Raw genomic sequence first — 19,364 nt, forward strand, 5'->3', positions numbered from 1 at the left:
AGGGTATTTATTTGTCAGGACTCCATATTACTTTCAGTGCTTGAGCGGGGGTCTGTTATTCTATATGTATGGTCTGAGGACAGTTTTTGTTTATGGGGACTGTAGAGTGGTCTGGATTGGGGTCTGCATTAGTGCAGGGATCTGGTCTGGTCTTTGTTTCTAAAGTGGGGGATGGTCTGGGGTCTATGTTATTCTACAGATATGATCTGGAATCTGTGTTTGTTTTGCGGTCTGGTCTCTATAACTTTAGGGGCCTGGGCTGGGGTCTGTGAGCTTAAGGGATCTGGTCTTAGGTCTATATTTGTATAGGATCTTGGTCTGGGGTCCACATTACTTTATGGGCCTGAGGGAGGGGTATGGTCTGGCATCTAGGGGCATGGTCTGGGGTCTGTTTTAAATTGAGGGGTTTGGTCTGGAGTGTATATATATATTATTTTTTTTTTTTTAAAGGGCCATGGTCTGTTGTCTATATTATTTTAAAGGGCCTGGGGTCTGTTGTAGTTTGACAGGTTTGGTATGGGGTCTGCATTTGATTAGGGGGGTGGTCTGTTGTCTATATTACCATATGGGCCTGGGATCTATTGTTATTTAAGGGATTTGTTCTGGGGTCTGTACTTGTATAGGGGGCATAGTCTTGAGTTAATATTACTTTATGGCCAAGGGGTCTGTTGTAATTTGAGGGGTTTGGTCTGGGGTCTGTATTTGTATAGGGGGATGGTCTGGGGCCTAGGGGCATGGTCTTTATTTGTATAGGGGGAGTTGGTGTAGGGGTTTGGTCTGGGGTCTAGGGTCATGGTCTGTATTTGTATAAGGGGAGATGGTCTGGGGTCTGTATTTGTATAGGGGGATGGTCTGTATTTGTATAAAGGGAGATGGTCTAGGGGCATTGTCTGGGGTCTGTTGTAATTTGAGGGGTTTGGTCTGGGTTCTGTATTTGTATAGAGGGATGGTCTGGGGGTCTAGGGGCATGGTCTGTATTTGTATAGGGGGAGATGGTCTAGGGGCATTGTCTGGGGTCTGTTGTAATTTGAGGGGTTTGGTCTGGGGTCTATATTTGTATAGGGGGATGGTCTGGGGTCTAGGAGCATGGTATGTATTTGTATAGGGGGACTTGGTCTAGGGGTTTGGTCTGGGGTCTGTATTTGTATAGGGGGATGGTCTGTATTTGTATAAGAGGAGATGGTCTAGGGGCATTGTCTGGGGTCTGTTGTAATTTGAGGGGTTTGGTCTGGGGTTTGTATTTGTATAGGGGGATGGTCTAGGGGCATGGTCTGTATTTGTATAAGGGGAGATGGTCTAGGGGCATTGTCTGGGGTCTGTTGTAATTTGAGGGGTTTGGTCTCTGGTCTGTATTTGTATAGAGGGATGGTCTGGGGGTCTAGGGGCATGGTCTGTATTTGTATAGGGGGAGATGGTCTAGGGGCATGGTCTGGGGTATGTTGTAATTTGGGGTCAGTACTTGTATAGGGGGAAGGTCTGGGATCTAGGGGTATGAGCTGGGGTCTGTTCATTTTGGGGTCTGATGAAGGAAGGCCTGCACCTCTAGTGAATTAAATGTCTGTGGTTGGGGTGGTGTCCTTCATAAAGGGGTGGTCTTGTGTTTGTAAGTTATGAGTGACATTCTTCCCCCCTCCCCCTTCTTTCATGCCTCAGTCATGCATGTGAAGGTGGGTACTTAGTAGCTGAGAGTACCCCCCATTTAGTGTAAACCGATCAGTCCGGCGCTCACAAACACTTCCCCTGCACTTGTTGTCTCTGAGTATACACCATGTTCCAAATTATTATGCAGATTGGATGTAAGTGTCCTCGTGATTAATAACGAAGCTCATTGATGGTTTTGTGTCTCCGGGGTCTTTGGTCACTGTAATCAATCTCAGATACATTTTATAATTTATTTACCCAGATGAGGCCCAACCAAAGGAAAACTGGATGCTCCACAATATTAAGCAGCCACAGTTTTCAAGTAACATGAGAAAGAAAAAGGATCTCTCTGCTGCCGAAAAGCATCAAACAGTGCAATGCCTTGGACAGGGGATGAAAACATTACATATTTCCTGAAAACTTGTGTGATCATCGTGAAGAGATTTGTGGCTGATTCTGAGCACATACATGTTTGTGCAGATAAAGGCAGAATGAGGAAGGTTTCTGCCAGGCAAGTCCATCAGATTAAGAGAGCGGCTGCTAAAAAGCCATTACAAAGCAGCAAACATATGTGAAGCTGCTGATGTCTCCGAGTCCCTCGAACCTTAAGGTGTAGGATCCTTCAAAGGCTTGCTGTGGAGCATAAACCTACTATTCGGCCACCCCTAACCAGTGATCACAAGCAGAAACGGTTACAGTGGGCCCAGACATACATGAAGACTAATTTTCAGTCTTTTTACTGATGAGTGTCGAGCCACCCTGGATGGTCCAGATGGATGGAGTAGTGGATGTCCACCATGTCCCAACAAGGCTGCAACGTCAGCAAGGAGGTGTAGGAGTCATGTTTTGTGCCGCAATCATGGGGAGACATCTGGTAGGCCCTTTTGATGTTCCTGAAGGTCGGAAAATGACCTCTGCAAAGTATATAGAGTTTATGACTGACAACTTTCTTCCATGGTACAAAAAGCAGAAATGTGCCTTCAGGAGCAAAATCATCTTCATGCATGACAATGCACCATCTCATGCTGCAAAGAATACCACTGTGTCATTGGCTGCTATGGGCGTAGAAGGAGATAAACTCATGGTGTGGCCACCATGATCCCCTGACGTCAACCCTATAGAGAACCTTTGGAGTATCATCAAGCAGAGGATCTATGAGAGTGGGAGGCAGTTCACATCAAAACAGCAGCTCTGGGAGGCGATTCTGACATCATGCAAAGAAAGTCAAGCAGAAACTCTCCAAAAACTCACACCTAATCCATCCTTGTAGTATTGTGCCCATCCTTGTATTTTGCTCTGTAGTACTGTGCCCATCCTTGTAGTATTGTGCCCATCCTTGTACTGTGCTCTGTAGTACTGTGCTCTGCAGTATTGTGCTCTGCAGTACTGTGCCCATCCTTGTATTGTGCTCTGCAGTATTGTGCTCTGTAGTATTGTGCCAATCCTTGTATTGTGCTCTGCAGTATTGTGCTCTGTAGTATTGTGCCAATCCTTGTATTGTGCTCTGCAGTATTGTGCTCTGCAGTATTGTGCTCTGCAGTATTGTGCCCATCCTTGTATTGTGCTCTGCAGTACTGTGCTCTGCAGTATTGTGCTCTGCAGTATTGTGCCCATCCTTGTATTATGCTCTGCAGGATTGTGCTCTGTAGTATTGTGCCCATCCTTGTATTGTGCTCTGTAGTACTGTGCTCTGCAGTATTGTGCTCTGCAGTATTGTGCTCTGTAGTATTGTGCTCTGTAGTATTGTGCCCATCCTTGTATTGTCCTCTGTAGTATTGTGCTCTGTAGTATTGTGCCCATCCTTGTATTGTGCTCTGTAGTACTGTGCCCATCCTTGTATTGTGCTCTGTAGTATTGTGCCCATCCTTGTATTGTGCTCTCTAGTATTGTGCCCATCCTTGTATTGTGCTCTGTAGTACTGTGCTCTGCAGTATTGTGCTCTGCAGTATTGTGCCCATCTTTGTATTGTGCTCTGCAGTATTGTGCTCTGTAGTATTGTGCTCTGCAGTACTGTGCTCTGCAGTATTGTGCCCATCCTTGTATTGTGCTCTGTAGTATTGTGCCCAACCTTGAATTGTGCTCTGTAGTATTGTGCCCATCCTTGTATTGCGCTCTGTAGTATTGTGCCCATCCTTGTATTGTGCTCTATAGTATTGTGCCCATCCTTGTATTGTGCTCTGCAGTACTGTGCTCTGCAGTATTGTGCCCATCCTTGTATTGTGCTCTGTAGTACTGTGCTCTGTAGTATTGTGCCCATCCTTGTATTGTGCTCTGTAGTACTGTGCTCTGTAGTATTGTGCCCATCCTTGTATTGTGCTCTGCAGTACTGTGCCCATCCTTGTAGTACTGGGCTCTGTAGTATTGTGCCCATCCTTGTATTGCGCTCTGTAGTATTGTGCCCATCCTTGTATTGCGCTCTGTAGTATTGTGCCCATCCTTGTATTGTGCTCTGTAGTATTGTGCCCATCCTTGTATTGTGCTCTGTAGTACTGTGCCCATCCTTGTATTGTGCTCTGTAGTACTGTGCCCATCCTTGTATTGTGCTCTGTAGTACTGGGCTCTGCAGTACTGTGCCCATCCTTGTATTGTGCTCTGTAGTACTGTGCTCTGCAGTATTGTGCCCATCCTTGTATTGTGCTCTGTAGTATTGTGCCCATCCTTGTATTGTGCTCTGTAGTACTGTGCCCATCCTTGTATTGTGCTCTGCAGTACTGTGCCCATCCTTGTATTGTGCTCTGTAGTACTGTGCTCTGCAGTACTGTGCCCATCCTTGTATTGTGCTCTGCAGTATTGTGCTCTGTAGTATTGTGCCCATCCTTGTAGTACTGGGCTCTGCAGTACTGTGCCCATCCTTGCATTGTGCTCTGTAGTATTGTGCCCATCCTTGTACTGTGCCCATCCTTGTAATATTGTGCCCAATCTTTAGTAATACGCAAAAAAAAAAAATTCTCCCCTTTCCTCCGTTCCCTCTTATTATGGTATGTGCCCACCATCAGTGTTTGCGTTTTGAATGCGGCATGCTTCAGCTGCGTCCAAAATGCTGTGATGTACAGTACAAGCAGAGTGGATGTGATTTGTAAAAACCCCATGCCCACTGTGCTTGTGCGGCCAGCAGTGAAAACTGACCTGCGGTGCGGCTTGCAGAGGCCGCAGCATGTGAATTTCTGCTGCAGAGCTGCATGCATCCTCCCTAGGGAGAACACAGCGAGGAGACCGCAGTGCTCCTGAGCTTGGGCACGGGCAGCTGAGGTCTCCTGCGGAGGAGACTTGCGGGTACTGATAGTGAGCACGTACCTTACCTGCTTGTTGCGGCCTGTGGCGATCACAGCTCTATGCCCGGGGTCGGCAGGACTTTAGTACAATTGAATCATTTGCGGTGCCGCGCTGAGGAGATGGCTGCTGTCCACCAATCAGGTGCAAGGAGGTGACGTCTGATTCCAAATATCATTTGCATAATAATTTGGAACATGGTGTAGAGACAGGAGATAAACATCCTCCTCCTCCCTGCAGAGACATAGGGAACAGGGTCCTCCTGACACCTGGACGGGACGCTGGGAAATGTATAGCCCAAATCCAGAGGAAAAGCTACAGCATAATTCATTATACAAGAGAAATATCACAGCAAATCCCCCGGAAAGGAGGAAACTCACATTCAGAGGTCCTTAGAAGGGTTCATTAGTTCTGCCACTAAGTGGTGCTAGAGACTGCAGCGAGTTACACTGCACTGCCACCTGGTGGTGTAATAACAGATAATGTATCTGCACAGCAACTGCACCAGCAGAATAGTGAGTGCACCTCTGGAGTATAATACAGGAGATAACTCAGGATCAGTAATGTATCTACACAGCAACTGCACCAGCAGAATAGTGAGTGCAGCTCTGCAGTATAATACAGGAGGTAACTCAGGATCAGTAATGTAATGTATGTACACAGTGACTGCACCAGCAGAATAGTGAGTGCAGCTCTGGAGTATAATACAGGAGGTAACTCAGGATCAGTAATGTAATGTATGTACACAGTGACTGCACCAGCAGAATAGTGAGTGCAGCTCTGGAGTATAATACAGGAGGTAACTCAGGATCAGTAATGTAATGTATGTACACAGTGACCACACCAGCAGAATAGTGACTGCAGCTCTGGAGTGTAATGCAGGATGTAACTCAGGATCAGTAATGTAATGTATGTACACAGTGACTGCACCAGCAGAATAGTGAGTGCAGCTCTACAGTATAATACAGGAGGTAACTCAGGATCAGTAATGTATGTACACAGTGACTGCACCAGCAGAATAGTGAGTGCAGCTCTGGAATATAATACAGGAGGTAACTCAGGATCAGTAATGTATGTACACAGTGACTGCACCAGCAGAATAGTGAGTGCAGCTCTGGAATATAATACAGGATGTAACTCAGGATCAGTAATTTATGTACACAGTGACTGCACCAGCAGAATAGTGAGTGCAGCTCTGGAGTGTAGTACAGGATGTAAGTCAGGATTAGTAATGTAATTTATGTACACAGTGACTGCACCAGCAGAATAGTGAGTGCAGCTCTGGAATATAATACAGGAGGTAACTCAGTGTCTATGTACACAGTGACTGCACCAGCAGGATAGATGTCTCTACAGTCCACACGTCCATGACGTTCCTTTCTGCTGATTCATGAAGATGAAGCAGAGCTCAATTTGTCTTTGAACAGTTTGTTTCATGCAGCATTAGAACGCAAAAGGGAATTTCCCACAAAATGTATTTTTCTATAGAAAGAAGTGAATGTGGCCATTGCAGTCCGGGGACCCTGATCTCCCACCGCTGGTGCTGGTGACACCACTGGGCTCCCTTGCCTGTGTGCTGGGGCTGGCGGCAGCTCCAGGAGAACACTACCTGCTGCTCTGGTGCCCTGATTATGGGGTGCATTTTCTGGCTCCCTAAATTGCAGTTTGGGAACATCCGTGATTTTTACAAATGCCTCTGCCACACTGGATCTTAGTGATCTAGGGCTGCACGATCTGGATGTTTTTTCTTCCATCCTATATATCTGTCACATTAGTGAGTTTCCTGCTGACACGCGGCCCCGGAGCTCAGGACTAGAATATTACACTTGATATACAAAACCTCCATGACGCTCGTTTCAACAAGATCCTTAAAGCAGATGGTTCATCTGCTGTGACACAGACACGCCACCAATTACCAACGCACTATGTATAACCCAAATTTAGGTCACGTCTCTCAATGTGATCTCACCAAGACAAGGGGGCGACCCCATAGATAGAAAAAGCACCAAGTCAGGACCCAGCAGATATTACTATGAAGTCTGCAAAATAAGGAAATAATTGCTGGGAAGGGCTTCATTTTCCTAACACAGAGCTCCAAACCTCCAGCACAAGATAACATTAGAGCTGCCTGCAGTCACCACTAGAGGGAGCTCTCTGCAAGGATTAATACAGCTCCCATAATAAATGTTTATGCAGTGAGCTCCCTCTAGTGGTTGCTGTGAGAGGCGGCGGCGGGTCTGGGACCAGAGGCGGCGGCGGCGGGTCCGGGACCAGAGGCGGCGGCGGCGGGTCCGGGACCAGAGGCGGCGGCGGCGGGTCCGGGACCAGAGGCGGCGGCGGCGGGTCCGGGACCAGAGGCGGCGGCGGCGGGTCCGGGACCAGAGGCGGCGGCGGCGGGTCCGGGACCAGAGGCGGCGGCGGCGGGTCCGGGACCAGAGGCGGCGGCGGCGGGTCCGGGACTTTATATTCGTTTTCCATCTATGTGGTTGTTGCTTAAAGGGGTTGCTCTATATTGGACAGCCACTTAGTGGGCCCAGAAAGGTGAGAAAATAAAAAAAAAAAAAAAAAAAAAAGGTAGTTACCAGACTGGCAACACTCCTCTATAGTCAGCAATGCACCCCCCCCTCCCCAATTAGGCACTAGACAAAAATTCAGATACATGCGGCAGATACCACAGACCTATTGGACCCGTGGGAATGAACACGTGGCACAGACATGTTGACTTGGCAGAGTGCTTTATTGCAGCTCTTAAAAAGGCAGGACATGACCGGACCCCCTTCTTTTCCCCCCCATATGATATCAAAAGCCAATCCAAGTGCACTTTTTTTTTGCTTTTTGTTTCCCCCCTTTGATCGGCCATGTTTGGCATCATGCTTTCTGGCCAGTCTCTGGTGTACTTTTATGCCCCCTCCCCCATGAGTAGACCCCTTCCCCACCCCCACAGCACTTTTCTTCGCATTTGTTGTATCCAGCATCCCTGGACCATCCTAATCCAGTGCAATTTTACCATCGGCTTCTGTCGTCTTAGCTGCCGTGTGACGTGACCCGGCGGCTGCAGAAGGAGAAAAGTCGGGTGAAAGTCTCCAGCAAACTAAAAAGTTCAAGTAATAGAAAGTCCAAAAATCCCCCCCTCCCCCAAGTAGTAGAAAAGTCTATAAAATAACATTTGGGTGGGGGGGGGGGTCCTACATTCCTGCAGGATTATTGGCGCCGGCAACCAGTTTGTATTTAAAAAACAAAAAAAGTTATCAGCAATTGTGTCCTTCCTGGCAGTGTGGAGTCCGCTGTACAGAGGGACCAGCGTGGAAGGAGGAGGTGTGCGAACCGCCGCCACGAGGAGCGGCATACAATCTGCAGAGACAGGAAACAAGGGGTTAAGGCATTCATTCACTGCACGTTCCCAAAAAGACCCAAATATTCAGAAAGGGTTTTTAACACAGTTTGTGGGAAAGATGAAGAGATCTGGTTGTCACACAACGCTCATATATACTGAATGGCCACATTATTAGAGACACCGGCGCTCCCAGGGATAGAGCTTCTCAGGGTGGACGGGGGCCCCGGGACACAGCAAAAAATCAAGTGATTGAAACTGATTCACCAAAAATCCACATCATTGTGATGAAAGAGGTCAGGAGAGGAAGTGAAGAATCATTCTGATGAAAGTGGACTGGTGAATAATCAATCTGATGAAAGGGGACAGAAGAGGATGTGAAAAATCGTTTTGATGAAAGGGGACAGAGGAAGAAGTGAAGAATCATTCTGATGAAAGGGGACAGCGGAAGAAGTGAAGAATCGTTCTGATGAAAGGGGACAGAGGAAGAAGTGAAGAATCATTCTGATGAAAGGGGACAGAGGAAGAAGTGAAGAATCATTCTGATGAAAGGGGACAGCGGAAGAAGTGAAGAATCGTTCTGATGAAAGGGGACAGAGGAAGAAGTGAAGAATCATTCTGATGAAAGGGGACAGAGGAAGAAGTGAAGAATCATTCTGATGAAAGGGGACTGGTGAATAATCAATCTGATGAAAGGGGACAGAAGAGGATGTGAAAAATCGTTTTGATGAAAGGGGACAGAGGAAGAAGTGAAGAATCATTCTGATGAAAGGGGACAGAGGAAGAAGTGAAGAATCATTCTGATGAAAGGGGACAGAGGAAGAAGTGAAGAATCATTCTGATGAAAGGACAGAGGAAGAAGTGAAGAATCATTCTGATGAAAGGGGACAGAGGAAGAAGTGAAGAATCATTCTGATGAAAGGGGACAGAGGAGGAAGTGAAGAATCATTCTGATGAAAGGGGACAGAGGAGGAAGTGAAGAATCATTCTGATGAAAGGGGACAGAGGAAGAAGTGAAGAATCATTCTGATGAAAGGGGACAGAGGAGGAAGTGAAGAATCATTCTGATGAAAGGGGACAGAGGAGGAAGTGAAGAATCATTCTGATGAAAGGGGACAGAGGAGGAAGTGAAGAATCATTCTGATGAAAGGGGACAGAGGAAGAAGTGAAGAATCATTCTGATGAAAGGGGACAGAGGAAGAAGTGAAGAATCATTCTGATTAAGGGAGGACGTAAAGAATTGTTCTGATGAAAGAGGACAGAAGAGAAAGTGAAGAATCATTGTGATGAAAGTGGATGGGAGGAGGAAGTAAAGAATCGTTCTGTTGAAAGGGGACACGAGGAGGATGTCAATTATTCTGATGGAAGGGAACAGGAGGAGGATGTGAAGAATCGTTCTGGAGGTGACTCCAGAGAGCAAAAATTTTATCACTAAGTAGATGTTAACAGATTTCTAATGTGTCGTAGTGATGGGAGGGTCATAAATTGGCACAAGCGGCCGGGATCAATGACCTCTCCCAGTCAGGTGTCAACAGTTCATTCTGGTGGAGCGTGTGTGTGTGTGTGTGTGTGTGTGTGTGTGTGTGTGTGTGTGTGTGTGTATATATATATACATATATATATATATATATATACATATACATACATATACATACACATATATACATATACATACACATATATACATACACATATATACATACACATATATACATATATACATACACATATATACATATACATACATATACATACACATATATACATATACATACATATACATACACATATATACATATACATACATATACATACACATATATACATATACATACACATATATACATATACATACATATACATACACATATATACATATACATACATATACATACATATACATACATATACATACACATATATACATATACATACATATACATACACATATATACATATACATACATATACATACACATATATACATATACATACATATACATACACATATATACATATACATACATATACATACACATATATACATATACATACATATACATACACATATATACATATACATACATATACATACACATATATACATATACATACATATACATACACATATATACATATACATACATATACATACACATATATACATATACATACATATACATACACATATATACATATACATACACATACATACACATATATACATATACATACACATACATACACATATATACATATACATACACATACACATATATACATACACATACACATATATATATATATATATATATATATATATATATATATATATATATATATATATATATATATATACACACAGTCATATGAAAAAGTTTGGGCACCCCTATTAATGTTAACCTTTTTTCTTTATAACAATTTGGGTTTTTGCTATTTCAGTTTCATATATCTAATAACTGATGGACTGAGTAATATTTCTGGATTGAAATGAGGATTATTGTACTAACAGAAAATGTGCAATCCGCATTTAAACAAAATTTGACCAGTGCATAAGTATGGGCACCACAACATAAAAGTGACACTAATATTTTGTAGATCCTCCTTTTGCAGAAATCACAGCCTCTAGTCGCTTCCTGTAGCTTTTAATGAGTTCCTGGATCCTGGATGAAGGTAGATTTGACCATTCCTGTTTACAAAACAATTCCAGTTCAGTTAAGTTTGATGGTCGCCGAGCATGGACAGCCGCTTCACATCATCCCACAGATTTTCAATGATATTCAGGTCTGGGGACTGGGATGGCCATTCCAGAACATTGTAATTGTTCCTCTGCATGAATGCCTGAGTAGATTTAGAGCGGTGTTTTGGATCATTGTCTTGCTGAAATATCCATCCCCTGCGTAACTTCAACTTCGTCACTGATTCTTGCACATTATTGTCAAGAATCTGCTGATACTGAGTTGAATCCATGCGACCCTCAACTTTAACAAGATTCCCGGTGCCGGCATTGGCCACACAGCCCCAAAGCATGATGGAACCTCCACCAAATTTTACTGTGGGTAGCAAGTGCTTTTCTTGGGATGCCGTGTTTTTTTGCCTCCATGCATAACGCCTTTTTGTTTGACCAAATATCTCAATCTTTGTTTCATCAGTCCACTGGACCTTCTTCCAAAATGTAACTGGCTTGTCCAAATGTGCTTTTCCATACCTCAGGCGACTCTGTGTGTGGTGTGCTTGCAGAAACGGCTTCTTTCGCATCACTCTCCCATACAGCTTCTCCTTGTGCAACGTGCGCTGTATTGTTGACTGATGCACATTGACACCATCTGCAGCAAGATGATGCTGCAGGTCTTTGGAGGTGGTCTGTGGATTGTCCTTGACTGTTCTCACCATTCCTCTTCTCTGCCTTTCTGATATTTTTCTTGGCCTGCCACTTCTGGGCTTAACAAGAACTGTACCTGTGTTCTTCCATTTCCTACTATGTTCCTCACAGTGGAAACTGACAGTTTAAATCTCTGAGACAACTTTTTGTACCTTCCCCTGAACAACTATGTTGAATAATCTTTGTTTTCAGATCATTTGAGGGTTGTTTTGAGGAGCCCATGATGCCACTCTTCATAGGAGATTCAAATAGGAGAACAACTTGCAAGTGGCCACCTTAAATACCTTTTCTCATGATTGGATACACCTGCCTATGAAGTTCAAAGCTCAATGAGGTTACAAAACCAATTCAGTGCTTTACTAAGTCAGTAAAAAGTAGTTAGGAGTGTTCAAAACAAGAAATTGATAAGGGTGGCCATACTTTTGCACCGGTCAAATTTTGTTTAAATGCGGATTGCACATTTTCTGTTAGTACAATAAACCTCATTTCAATCCAGAAATATTACTCAGTCCATCAGTTATTAGATATATGAAACTGAAATAGCAAAAACCCAAATTGTTATAAAGAAAAAAGGTCAACATTACTAGGGGTGCCCAAACTTTTTCATATGACTGCGTGTGTGTGTGGTGTGTGTGGTGTGTATTGTGTGTGGTGTGTGTGGTGTGTGTGGTGTGTGTGGTGTGTGTGGTGTGTGTGGTGTGTGTGGTGTGTGTGTGTGTGTGTGGTGTGGTGTGTATTGTGTGTGGTGTATGTGGTGTATGTGGTGTGTGTGGTGTGTGTGTGTGGTGTGGTGTGTATTGTGTGTGGTGTGTGTGGTGTATGTGGTGTATGTGGTGTGTGTGTGGTGTGTGTGTGTGGTGTGTGTGGTGTGTGTGGTGTGTGTGGTGTGTGTGGTGTGTGTGGTGTGTGTGGTGTGTGTGGTGTGTGTGGTGTGTGTGGTGTGTGTGGTGTGTGTGGTGTGTGTGGTGTGTGTGGTGTGTGTGGTGTGTGTGGTGTGTGTGGTGTGTGTGGTGTGTGTGGTGTGTGTGGTGTGTGTGGTGTGTGTGGTGTGTGTGGTGTGTGTGGTGTGTGTGGTGTGTGTGGTGTGTGTGGTTGGTGTGGTTGGTGTGGTTGGTGTGGTTGGTGTGGTTGGTGTGGTTGGTGTGGTTGGTGTGGTTGGTGTGGTTGGTGTGGTTGGTGTGTGTGGTGTGTGTGGTGTGTGTGGTGTGTGTGGTGTGTGTGGTGTGTGTGGTGTGTGTGGTGTGTGTGGTGTGTGTGTGTGTGTGTGTGTGTGGTGTGTGTGTGTGTGGTGTGTGTGTGTGTGGTGTGTGTGTGTGTGTGGTGTGTGTGGTGTGTGTGTGTGGTGTGTGTGGTGTGTGTGTGTGGTGTGTGTGGTGTGTGTGTTTGGTGTGTGTGGTGTGTGTGGTGTGTGTGTGTGTGTGTGTGTGTGTGTGTGGTGTGGTGTGTATTGTGTGTGGTGTGTGTGGTGTATGTGGTGTGTGTGTGTGGTGTGTGTGGTGTGGTGTGTGTGTGGTGTGTGTGTGTGGTGTGTGTGTGTGGTGTGTGTGTGTGGTGTGGTGTGTATTGTGTGTGGTGTGTGTGGTGTGTGTGGTGTATGTGGTGTATGTGGTGTATGTGGTGTGTGTGTGTGGTGTGTGTGGTGTGTGTGGTGTGTGTGGTGTGTGTGGTGTGTGTGGTGTGTGTGGTGTGTGTGGTGTGTGTGTGTGGTGTGTGTGTGGTGTGTGTGTGTGGTGTGTGTGTGTGGTGTGTATTGTGTGTGGTGTGTGTGGTGTGTGTGGTGTATGTGGTGTATGTGGTGTGTGTGTGTGGTGTGTGTGGTGTGTGTGGTGTATGTGGTGTGTGTGGTGTGTGTGTGTGGTGTGTGTGGTGTGTGTGGTGTGTGTGGTGTGTGTGGTGTGGTGTGTGTGTGTGGTGTGTGTGTGGTGTGTGTGTGGTGTGTGTGTGGTGTGTGTGTGGTGTGTGTGTGGTGTGTGTGTGGTGTGTGTGTGGTGTGTGTGGTGTGTGTGGTGTGTGTGTGGTGTGTGTGGTGTGGTGTGTGGTGTGGTGTGTGTGGTGTGTGTGGTGTGTGTGGTGTATGTGGTGTATGTGTGCGTTTTCTTGGTGCACCCTGACTCCTCTGATACCTGTGGCTGGGCAGCCTCTTCCGGTCAGGCTGGTGGACAGTGCGATAGTGGTAAATGTTTCCTGTACAATGCATTGCTGCGGCGCTGGAAGCCAAAAGAGCTCGAATGCACCACGATGGGGCCCTCTAATACAGTGGCCATTTACTGTGTATCTAACCCCGTCCAGCGCTGGGCACCGCTGCAATAATGGTCATCCAAGGGTTAACTAATTCCAAATGTTTTCTATTTTTGTTAGGTGGCCAGACAAAACCGGTAGTCACCGAGCATTAGGGGGTCCATAGTAGGATGGATGCAGGGGACTGGTGCCAGCAATGGTTTCTGATGTGGGGAGTGACCCGGATTTTACACCCGGAGCCGCAGCAGCACGAGCCCCGAGGACACCTAGAAGGGAGCAAACGAATAACAGCGAGAGTGGGATGGCGGCGCTCACCGTCAGGCGCTGTCAGTGGGACTTCTGCAGCTTGTCCTTTCTTTGCACCAGGACTTTCCGTGCATAAGGCAGTGCAAACAGCAGCGATAAGAAGAATAAGTGGCCTATAAAATAGACCGACATGTACACCTGCCGAGAGAGAAGACGGGTCAGCAAGCAGCCTGCTGTGTAACCAGAGCGGCCCCCGGAGTCGGCCCCATACCCCCACCCCCGCCCAATGATAGCCAGAATGATATGGCTAACCTCTGTAACTTTAGATAAAAAGCGCTTACATCCCAGAACCCGCACCACAGCCGACAGACCCAGCGGCGGCCCCCCCCCCCCCCGACAGACCCAGCGGCGCCCCCCCCCCCTCCAACAGACCCGGCGGCGCGCCCCCCCTCCTCCGACAGACCCAGCGGCGCCCCCCCCCCCCCCTCCGACAGCGCATTTTTTCTCAGAATTCAGTGTTGTTCCATTCCTCTGTTATTCCACTTGGAAAAGTCAGACTAATTTGACAACTGGGCGTTACAATCTCTCCACTTTTGTCAAAAGGGTGTGTTCCCAGACTGTTCGCATTGATTCAACAGGGTTGGAGTTCGCACTTACACAGCACCGACTAGTATCACCCGGTTATCAATCTGGTAATACATTTCCAAGAGGAATAACAGAGGAATCGCCCACAACAAAGCTGTGGGGGGGGAAAGGCAAAAAAAAAAAAAAAAAGGAATGCGGCTGCAAACTATTATGGGAATTCCCGTGATAACATTCTGCATCCTGGTTGTCAGTGACTCTTTCATGGCTTTGGGTGTCAGGATCCAGCACTTTTGAGGGTCCAATGAATACTTTGGAATCTTACGCCGGCCGCACATCAGCGGTATTTTGCCGCAGGGCCGGATCCGGTGCAAACGCGCTTCAGTTCAATTCACCTCCAATGGAGTCGCGGCGAGATGCGGTCACATGCAGCCGCGTATGACGCACGTGACCGCATCTCGCTGCGTGCCATTGGAGGTGAATTGAACTGAAACGCTGATGTGCGGCAAAATACCGCTGATGTGCGGCAAAATACCGCTGATGTGCGGCAAAATACCGCTGATGTGCGGCAAAATACCGCTGATGTGCGGCAAAATACCGCTGATGTGCGGCAAAATACCGCTGATGTGCGGTGAGCCTTACAGAGACAAAATAATGATGGTGGCTGCATCCCTGGCCACCTGACATGTGGACCTGCGTCATGAAGCCCCCAATCCCCTCGCCTCCTCCACACCCCCCCCCCCCCCCCCACAATTCCCAGGCCTCCACAGCCATCGCCACCCCCAATAACCGCTCACCGCCATATAGTGAGAGCGCCGACACGTTTTCCACATACCTTGAGCCACTTGTCCCAGGTGAAAAGGCAGAACGGCACCAGCGGGTATCCCATAAAGAGCCAGTGGAAGAACTGCTGCACCAAATACAGAGGAGGGCGCAGCAGAGGCACGGAGCAGATGTGACTGAGTACAGGACTGTCCCTCACCAGCTCCATCGCCTGCAGAGGGGGAGACACAAGACGGGGGCGTCACATTCATGTAATGCTCCGCACCATAATCTCCGGACACCTACCGAGCGCAGGCACCTACCGAGCGCAGGCACCTACCGAGCGCAGGCACCTACCGAGCGCAGGCACCTACCGAGCGCAGGCACCTACCGAGCGCAGGCACCTACCGAGCGCAGGCACCTACCGAGCGCAGGCACCTACCGAGCGCAGGCACCTACCGAGCGCAGGCACCTACCGAGCGCAGGCACCTACCGAGCGCAGGCACCTACCGAGCGCAGGCACCTACCAAGCGCAGGCACCTACCAAGCGCAGGCACCTACCAAGCGCAGGCACCTACCAAGCGCAGGCACGCAACTGATCTCCAGAATTCCTAGCAAGCCTCATCACTATGGAAGAGAGGCCGTTCCTGAAGTCAGGCCCCCGCTCTGTACCCACCACTCCACCATTACCCCTGGGCCCCTGCCCCGGCTCTGTATCCACCGCTCCACCATTAGCCCCGGGCCCCTGCTCTGTACCCACCACTCCACCATTAGCCCCAGGCCCCTGCTCTGTACCCAGCGCTCCACCATTAGCCCCAGGCCCCTGCTCTGTACCCACCACTCCACCATTAGCCCCAGGCCCCTGCTCTGTACCCACCACTCCACCATTAGCCCCGGGTCCCTGCTCTGTACCCAGCGCTCCACCATTAGCCCCAGGCCCCTGCTCTGTACCCACCACTCCACCATTAGCCCCGGGTCCCTGCTCTGTACCCAGCGCTCCACCATTAGCCCCGGGCACCTGACCTGTTTCTCCACTATGACAATCAGGAACTCCAGCGAGAAGCAGACGAGGTATCCGGAGTGCAGACCATGCCATATGGCCAGGAAGAAGAGGGTGGCTCCCTGAGACACGGCCTTGTTACCGAGAAAACGGAGGCGTTTAAAAATATATCTGGAGAAAGAGAAGAAGAAGGAGGCGACATTAAGTAAAGCAAAATACATCACATGCAGAAGAGGATTATAAAAAAAAACCAAACTGGTACGCTTTACTGATCCTGAATTGCATACAGTATTACCCTCCAGAGCTGCACTCACTATTCAACAAGTGTCAGACCTGACATCACAGCGAAATAGTGAGTGCAGCTCTGGGGTATAACACAGGAGGTAACTCAGGATCAGTAATGTAATGTATGAACACAGCGAATGCACCAGCAGAATAGTGAGTGCAGCTCTGGAGTATAACACAGGAGGTAACTCAGGATCAGTAATGTAATGTATGTACACAGTGACTCCCCCAGCAGAATAGTGAGTGCAGCTCTGGAGTATAATACAGGAGGTAACTCAGGATCAGTAATGTAATGTATGTACACAGTGACTCCCCCAGCAGAATAGTGAGTGCAGCTCTGGAGTATAATACAGGAGGTAACTCAGGATCAGTAATGTAATGTATGTACACAGTGACTGCACCAGCAGAATAGTGAGTGCAGCTCTGGAGTATAATACAGGAGGTAACTCAGGATCAGTAATGTAATGTATGTACACAGTGACTGCACCAGCAGAATAGTGAGCGCAGCTCTGGAGTATAATACAGGATATAACTCAGGATCAGTACAGGAACAGTAATGTAATGTATATACACAGTGACTGCACCAGCAGAATAGTGAGTGCAGCTCTGGAGTATAATACAGGAGGTAACTCAGGATCAGTAATGTAATGTATGTACACAGTGACTGCACCAGCAGAATAGTGAGTGCAGCTCTGGAGTATAAAGTATAATACAGGAGGTAACTCAGGATCAGTACAGGATAAGCAAATATTTTTTTTTGCCTATAATATCTTATATACATGTAGGAGTCTCACCTAGCCACCCAGTCATTGGTATTAATATTGAAGCTGCCAATGGTCCCTGTGAATAGTGGAGTGGTCTCGAACAGCCAGACCTTCACGTTGGCGCAGGCGTCCCACAGCGGCTGGCCGGCTTCATCTTTGCCGTTGTATCCGAGACCAGAAAGTATACAGACGCCCTCCTGTGGTGAGAAGGGGGGAACAGCCCCGATGAGATGTAGCAGACGCTGGAGACGCCGCTCCGCTCTCTCCCCATCGGGTCAGCACTCACCGTTACCAGCCAGCAGGTGACGTACTTATACAGCGTGATTTTGCCCCCAGATCGTCATGTACACGCAGCGGTACCAGAACGGTTGGTTCTAAACAAAGAGGTCCAAATAGAAGAAAAATAATCGTAAACAAGAGGAAGCCGGGATTGAGTAAAGGTCTATAGACTAATGCAGCCATTGTTATTAATGCAGTGCATCCAAATAAAAAGGATTACCGGATTTTCGGATTATAAGACGCACTTTTCCCTCTTAAAAATTTGGGATGAAAATGACGAGTGCGTCTTATAATCCGAATGTAGCTTACAATAATTAATCAATAATAATTGTATTAATTTATATAGCGCTATTAATTTCTCAGCGCTTTACATACATCAGCAATACTGTCCCCATTGGGGGCTCACAATCTAAGGTCCCTATCTGTATGTCTTTGGAGTGTGGGAGGAAACCGGAGAACCCGGAGGAAACCCACGCAAACACGGGGAGAACATACAAACTCCTTGCAGATGGTGGCCTTGTGTGGGATTTGAACCCAGGACCCCAGCGCTGCAAGACTGCAGTGCTAACCACTGAGCCACCACAAGACTGCAGTGCTAACCACTGAGCCACCACAAGACTGCAGGGCTAACCACTGAGCCACCACAAGACTGCAGTGCTAACCACTGAGCCACCACAAGACTGCAGTGCTAACCAACTGAGAGCCACCGTGATGCCCATAGATTACCGGGGGTGGTGAAGAGAGGTCACCGGAGGTAGGGGCTGCGCTGTGGGCTCTGCTGCGGGGGGGTGAGGCAGGGGCCATCCTGAATGTCGGCGGTGCGGGCTTCAAATAATGTCGCCGGGAGTCGGGCCGCGTGCGCAGATGTAGCCCTCAGCTCAAGATCTAATCTGCGCATGCGCCACCTCCGGGCCACTGATCTCCCAGCAGACTGAAGGAAAATTGGCGCCCGGAGGTGATGAGATCTCGGCTTGTTATTGAGCCAATAGCTCAATCTGTGCACGCACCCAACACTGGGCGCGCCATTTCTTTTAACGTCCGCACCGCCGACAGTTTCTGGGTGTTTGTGAGGCAGAACCCTGGGATATGAAGATGAATTATGACTTCCAGTCATAATCGCTCTCATCACTCCATGGCAGTGCCCCCCTCTCCTTCTTGTTCTCAATGTCCACCATCTGGGAAGGTGTCACATCCCCCTTACACCTCCAACAGCCATCTCCTCTGATATGGAAATGAGATGATGTGGGAACAATGGACACAGGATGACTCCCTGCCGTGACCCTGTAGTAGGGGCTGCTATCTAATTAGCAAGGCTATGGAAGTATCCAGACAGAACGACTCCAGTAAAAAATGGTTCATATCTCGCAAGCCATATTTCCGATAAATATGGCAACCATAAAAATGGCGTCTCCGCATGCGGACGATGCTGGCACACCCTTTTTATGGGAGCAGGGACCTGGGGAAATACCCCAGGCGTGATATCCGCCAATGGGGAACTAGTAGACAAGTCATGAGTCCTCTCGTTCCGTAGCTAAATTCATAGCTGTCACAATGAGAGCGTTGGCGTCCGCCTACGACGCTCCC

General features: G+C 47.5%; 1 protein-coding gene across 1 annotated transcript in view; it reads right to left on the reverse strand.

The window, feature by feature from the left end:
• Positions 1–7,684: 7,684 nt before the first annotated feature.
• Positions 7,685–19,364, reverse strand: part of LPCAT3 (lysophosphatidylcholine acyltransferase 3) — a 36,442-nt gene continuing 24,762 nt past the window's right edge. The window contains 7 exon segments of the mRNA XM_075352203.1: positions 7,685–8,262; positions 14,178–14,306; positions 15,526–15,684; positions 16,476–16,623; positions 17,532–17,698; positions 17,788–17,832; positions 17,834–17,875. Of these exon segments, the coding sequence (XP_075208318.1) occupies positions 14,190–14,306; positions 15,526–15,684; positions 16,476–16,623; positions 17,532–17,698; positions 17,788–17,832; positions 17,834–17,875 (678 nt within the window). The 3' untranslated portion in view covers positions 7,685–8,262; positions 14,178–14,189.

Source organism: Anomaloglossus baeobatrachus, chromosome 5 (assembly GCF_048569485.1).
Source record: "Anomaloglossus baeobatrachus isolate aAnoBae1 chromosome 5, aAnoBae1.hap1, whole genome shotgun sequence".
Classification (NCBI taxonomy): domain Eukaryota; kingdom Metazoa; phylum Chordata; class Amphibia; order Anura; family Aromobatidae; genus Anomaloglossus; species Anomaloglossus baeobatrachus.